We start from the raw sequence: 6,310 nt of genomic DNA on the forward strand, positions 1-6,310 counted from the left end.
TCCTTGTCTGCCGTTGGTAAAACAGTGGGGAGAAGATAGACCCATAGCAAAAGGATGGTACAATGAAGGAAAAGGTGAACAAACAACCCCCTTGACAGATAAAATATTGAGTTAAGAAAAACAGAGGCAATCGATCAGTTAAAAATGAACCAGCAGGAAAGGGTTGATTCATTAGAATTGGCTAAGCTTCTGCTGCTGTGTTTCCAACTGTCCATGCATGACTCTAAGAATCATATTATTCAAAACATAATAGAACTATTGACAACAATATTCTGGACGCCCGCATACATAGAGACCATTACCAGACCCCTTTATTGGTTGGTGATTGTAACTTTGCTTTCTTAGGCACCGACTCAGACATCAGCAGATCTCACACACATAGACATCGTTGTCCATCCATTCATTTACGTTAACGTTCCGCTGCAGTAAAAAATACTTAGGACTGCAACCACAAGAACAGCAAACCAGAGCAGAGATATCCCCAACTCGAAACCGGCTAGTAGCATCTAGTAGCAAACAGTGCAGTGAACGCAATAAAGTCTTGTTGACAAAAGGATATTTAGATCACTAGATCACCGTAGTATATAATTTGATGGCGTACCATGCACAAAAGGACCACAAAATACAGTACTTATTCTAGCCCATCTTTTCCTTTGAATGGACCAAAGTACAAGGCTGAAATTGAGCAAAAGAAAACAAGCAACCTGGAATTCGATAAAATTACAGTATTTAAGGGTAAGCGTTTCAGTTAGAAGCCAATGGGTGTACTTGAATGTTAAATATTTCCGTAGTGCTATAAGCATGGACATAAATTGCTTAAAGAGAAGACGTACCAAAAAAGCTTACAATTGATGCAAATGGTAGCAGCACGAAAGCAAAATTTGGCCCATCCAAAAGATCAATTGTATTTGGTCAGCTGTATTTGATTAGTACTATTACAATAATCGAACAAAGCAAATCCTATATGCCGATGTTTAAACTGCTTAAGCAATTGGGTAAGGGTGCCATCAGTGCATCACAAGACGTCGTTCACTTGCCTGTGGTTTTGCAAATCTCATTTTTTGATACAGAGACTTGCCATATTATAATCATGATAGAAGCATTGGTAAAGGCATTCTGGACGACCTAATACAGGAAACATTCCCAGGCCTCTTTATTGGTTTGTGATTGTAACTTATCTTAGGCACCCACGCAACATCAGCAGATCTCACAAACATCACATCAGCTTCCAACCATTCATCTACCTTTTATGTTCCATCGCGGTAAAAAATTAATTAGCAGTGTAATCGATGGGATTCCCCGTCCAAAGAGCTCTCAACAAGAAGCGACCAGAAGAACAGCAGGGTCCGGGAGAAGATACCCAACCAGGAACCTGTTAGTAGCATCTAGATGAATATTAGTAGTGGAAATGTAAACATAACAAATGTTCAACTCTAGTTTTATAGGACAAGGCCAAAGTTTTACAGAAGCTATGTAGCTTAAAACATAACAAAAGTTCAACTCTAGTTCAAGAATTTTGGCACAACAGCTATAGTAAGATTCCATCTTAATTGATTTCAGGGTAGTCTAAGTTACAGTATATCAAAGAATGTTTCCTGTTGCATGTTCTGTGTTCGTTATAAAAAAACCGAGTTCCATGTTTTACTCTGTCAGTCCTCTGAGGTTGGTAAAACAGAGGGGAGAAGATAGACCCATAGCAAACAGATGGTATAACAAAGGAAAGGGTGAACAAACAACTCCCTTGACAGATAAACAATCAAGATAAGAACGTAAATACAGGCACAGATCAGTCAAAAATGAACCAACAACAAAGGTTTACATTACAACTGGGTAAACTTCTGCTACTATGTTTCGAACTATCAATGTGTGGACATAAGAACCGTATCATTAAAATCTTATCATAATAGAACTATTGACAACAATATTCTGGACGCCCTCACAGGCTCATACTAGTACATAGAGAACATTACCAGGCCCCTTTATTGGTTGGTGACTGCAACCTTGCTTTCTTAGGCACCAACCCGACATCAGCAGATCTCACACACATAAACAGGATTCCCCATCCACAGAATTATCAAGAAGAAGCAACCAGAAGAATAGCAGGGTCAGAGCGAAGATATCCCCAACTGGGAACCTGCTAGTACCATCTACTAGAAAACAGTAATAGTGAACACGGCAACATACAGTTGATGGCATGAGCAAAATAATGCTGCAGTGTGCAGATACAGAAGCTGAGTAGCTTACAAACATAGCAAGAATTCCAATTCGGTTCAAGAAATTTGGTGGCAACAGCTATACTAAGACAACACTTCAATTGTTGCTAGGGTAGTCAGTCAAAGTTTCGGTTTATCAAAGAATGTTTGGTGTTGCATATTTTAATTAATGCTACGGAATCTTACTTCCATGTTTTAATGTGCCAGTGCTGGTCTGCTATTGGTAAAATAGAGGACATAAGATATAACCATTGCAAAAGGATGGTACCATGAAGGAAAAGGTGAACAAACAACTCCCTTGACGGATAAAACAATCAAGACAATAGACAAGAGCATAGACAGAGGCAATAAATCTATTCAAAATGAACCAAAAGAAAAGGGTTGGGTAAACTTCAGCTGCTATGTTTGGACTGTCAATGTATGCTCCTAAGAGGTAGGGCACTTGGTTCCAGGTGCCATGACCCTTGTGGTATATCACGCTCTCTGATTTCAATGACAACAAAAGCAGGAACTCGATGGGAAAAGCTGAGCATTTCAGACTTCGAAATCCACCTTGTCAAATGGAAACCTTCCAGTAATGCTCTCTGGAAAAATGATAAACAGCCTTTTACGCGAGTCAAGCTGCACACATTAACTCCATTCTCATCAGTGTAATCTGAGAGGATCTCAACCATGCGAGGTTCACATTTGTCAATATCAGTGCTATTTAAGGTAATCTTCCAATTTTTGTACATTGCCCATATTTCCCCTTTCTTCGGGAAGATTCGATAGAAAGACTTCTTTGAGCTCCAGTCACACTGTACAGGATGAGAGAAAGCTGATATGTCCTTGTAAGTAGTTCCAGTACCAGCTCGAAATACCCCACAAGCAACCGGTAAGCCATCTTCGACCCACCGTATTTCTTCGTTAAGCATTGGATGTGGTTCCAACTTCAACACAAAAATTGTAGCATCTGAAACCACATGGATTATTCTGACATAAGACCTAGGCATCCGATCCCGAGCATCGTACACAGCCCAGATCTGCCCCTCCATAAAATCTTCAGGTGACAACTTGTTATTGTAGTTCATCACTCCTTGCTGGGAAATACCTGAACCCAAATTGCTAGTTGAAGCACTGGAGAATTGCGCCATAGCAGCTTCATGAAAGCCATTTGTATCACTATCCAAACCTGAAAGTGGGGACAGAGGAGTCACACTTGCCAATGTATTTTGATGCCGCAGATTTTCTGGTACAATAGAATGTTCAAGCTCCAGGACAGTTCCAGCCTCATGAGTAAACCTAAACAAAGGGATCCTGTGAGAAAACATGAGCAGATTGTCACTGCAGACTTGTAATACCTGCTCCCTCCCACTCCTCATGTACCTCTGGAAAACGCTTCTAAATCCACCTACCTTTACCAAGGGCGCAACTGTACAGCCTGATTCTTCTGAATAACTGGTAAGAATTTCTACAACAGAAAAGGCACTCTTCTTCCGCATTTCAGGATTATTGCACCACCCAATGTCCCAATCACTGTAGATGGCCCATACTTCTCCTAGCCGGGGAAATACTTCAAGTTGCTGATTTAGAGTATCACGAGATATTTCGTGGGAGAACATACTTATAGAAGATAGCGATATTTGCCGTTCTTCCGCAATGAAGGTTCCACAGACGAACGGCAAGCTTGCACTTAACCAGTTCTTCTCTTCATGAGATTGCGGGCATGGTTTGAACCATGATACATATAACTGCATCTTATCTGTCAAAACTTCATTTATCCGTGCATATCTGCGAGGAAACTTCTCCCAGTCATACCCTGCCCAGATCTGGCCAGTAGCAAATTGCTGCATCAACCTGTCCTCCTCAAAGTTATGATAGTCATACTGTTGACTAGAGCAGGGGTCATCTTGCATGGCATCTGAGAGATCAGCAAAGCAGCCGTCGGGATCTTCCTCCGACGAGGACACAGAATACACGTCCTTCTCCCATACACTCTTCAGCTTCTTGTCTGCATGGTTTTCCTCATGCAACCAGAACTCGCCATCATCACCTGGAAAGCAATGGTCGGTCCTCTTGGTTTTGGAAGAACTAGCCAAGTTTGAACAATTTCCTGCATCCAGAAATGGTCGGTCAATCTGCCGAACATTCTTCGTGTCCACGCTTTTTACTCTATGCAGGTCAGGATTTGTGCCGAGAGGAGTTGCTGACCCATCGACATGCATCCGTTCGGTCAGCGAAATGGAGTCACGCCGCAAGTCAGCGTGAGCACTGCTGAACGCACCTACTGCCATCTGCTTGACCGAACCCCCCGCCGTGTTGCTCGAGTCAAAGCTGGCCCTCTTGGCCGGGTCGGACAGCACCTTGTAGGCTTCGTCGACGAGGCGGAGCGCCAGGTCGGCGCCGGGGAGGGCGTCCCGGACGGGCTCCAGCTGGGCGAGGAGGGCCCTGTGCCGCGCCTCGATTGCGGCGGCGCCGTCCCCGGGCAGGACCTGGAGGGCCCGGTACCAGTGCGGCGGGCGGCCGGCGGGGGCGGCGCAGAGGACCTCGAGCACGGCGAGCATCTCGACGGCGCCGTCGAGGCCGGGGTTGGTCTGCAGCGTCTCCAGCAGCAGCGTCCTGGCGCCGGTGTAGTCCCCGCCCCGCATCCTCGCCGCGATTGCCTCCCGCGCCGCCTCGCCGTCCCCATCCTCCATCCTGCAGCCAGAAATCCTCGTCAGAACCGAATTACATCCCCGCATTCGATCCCCATGCGATACAGGGGTGGGAAGCTCACCTGCCGCGCCGACCGGCCGGGACGGGGGACGAATTCGAATCGAGGGATCCCTGAACCCTAGTGCGGCGGCGATTTCCGCCGAGATTTGGTGTTTGACTCTTCGGCGCTGCTACGGCGAGCGCAGCGACTTCCCCAGTGGCGGTGATCCCGCTCGAGCTCTACAACTTCACTCTATGGCCTACGGTGTGGCGGCGACCCCACCTCTCCCCTCGTGGGCCAGGCCGCCACAGAGGGAGAAGCGAATGGGCTGGCAGTTCGGAATGCTTGTTTGTACAGACAGACTCTGGGCCGAATAGGCAGAAACACGAATGGCCCGGCCGAGGCAGTCGCTCGAAGATGCAAAGCACGCGCGCACAAAAAAATAAGAAAAACTCACGCACGGGACGAGATTTTTTTTACCCTGTAGTTAGGGTTTCCATCCTCTGTCGGCGATCTTAGCACCGACGAGAGTTTTTCCCAAGTGGTTTTCTTACCAGATGGTCGCCTGCTACGCGGGTGTGAAGGAAAACATGAGGCTTTAGGCATGTACAATGGTTGATAAGACAGTTTTATCTTAAGTTTTGCATGTAATTTAGATATGATAAAAAAATAAATCTACAATGGATCATCTCTTAGCTATTCTTAAAAACGTGGTGAGACATATTGTGCTAAGAGATCATCTCTTGCCTTCTCTTAAATAAGAAAAGACAAGCTTTTTCTTATGATTTCTTTCTTCTCCACCTAATCATTTATCCTACATGGCATTGCTAAGATAGAACCATTGTACATGCCCTTATGCGGGGGATAGTGCTGTTAGTTCTGAAACCCAATATGGTGGTTGAGGCTTCGGGTTTGTCACGGCCAAAGGACAGGGGTGCAAGTTTATCTGTAGGAGATGTTGAAGTATATGAACTTGTAGGATGAAGAGGGGATGATGATGTCATGAGTGAAAGGATCAATGTGGTTGACTAGAAGGGGTGAATAGGTAACTATTAATTTTTAGTTTTTCTTAACAAATTAGGTTAAGGATGCGATTGGAATGTTGGGTTTCTTTTCCGGCTATAAATGTTTACACGTGTATCTTACCAGGCTCCAGCAAAATCCGGTTGTATTTCTTTTTCGGTTGTAATCACTGCTTGGCTGCCGGGTTGTAATACACTCATCATCACCAAGCAAGACGACCACGTCACCAAGGAGGAGCACCCCGCCACCGCCGCCTGACCGGGGAAGGGATGGGGAGGGGGAGCAGAGGAGGAGGGAGGATACATTGGTCGACCAGAGGAGGCCGCTTAGAGGAGGCGAAGCGATTCACCATCGCGGTCGGGACTGCCGGTCAGGGTCGCCGTCGCGGTAAGGAGCGAGT

The 6,310-nt window shown here is 45.6% G+C and overlaps 1 protein-coding gene across 4 annotated transcripts; it reads right to left on the reverse strand.

Annotated features, from left to right (window-relative positions):
- Positions 1-1,077: 1,077 nt before the first annotated feature.
- LOC125531243 (uncharacterized) lies at positions 1,078-5,182 on the reverse strand. 4 transcript variants are annotated; one of them, XM_087513871.1, is made up of 3 exons: positions 4,969-5,182; positions 2,766-4,889; positions 1,078-1,372 (listed from the first exon to the last, which is right to left on the reverse strand). In XM_087513871.1, the coding sequence occupies exons 2-3, from the start codon at positions 4,886-4,888 to the stop codon at positions 1,315-1,317; spliced, it is 2,181 nt and encodes a 726-aa protein (XP_087369997.1). In that variant the 5' UTR covers position 4,889; positions 4,969-5,182; the 3' UTR covers positions 1,078-1,314. The 4 variants fall into 4 exon arrangements, with proteins under 4 accessions (XP_087369997.1, XP_087369998.1, XP_087370000.1 ...); XM_087513872.1 differs by having other exon boundaries at positions 1,361-1,385; positions 4,969-5,181; XM_087513874.1 differs by lacking the exon at positions 1,078-1,372 and having other exon boundaries at positions 2,496-4,305; positions 4,477-4,889; positions 4,969-5,181.
- Between the last annotated feature and the right edge of the window lie 1,128 nt (positions 5,183-6,310).

The sequence above is a fragment of the Triticum urartu genome, chromosome 3A (assembly GCF_056163025.1).
Source record: "Triticum urartu cultivar PI428250 chromosome 3A, HENAU_Tu73, whole genome shotgun sequence".
Taxonomy (NCBI): Eukaryota; Viridiplantae; Streptophyta; class Magnoliopsida; order Poales; family Poaceae; genus Triticum; species Triticum urartu.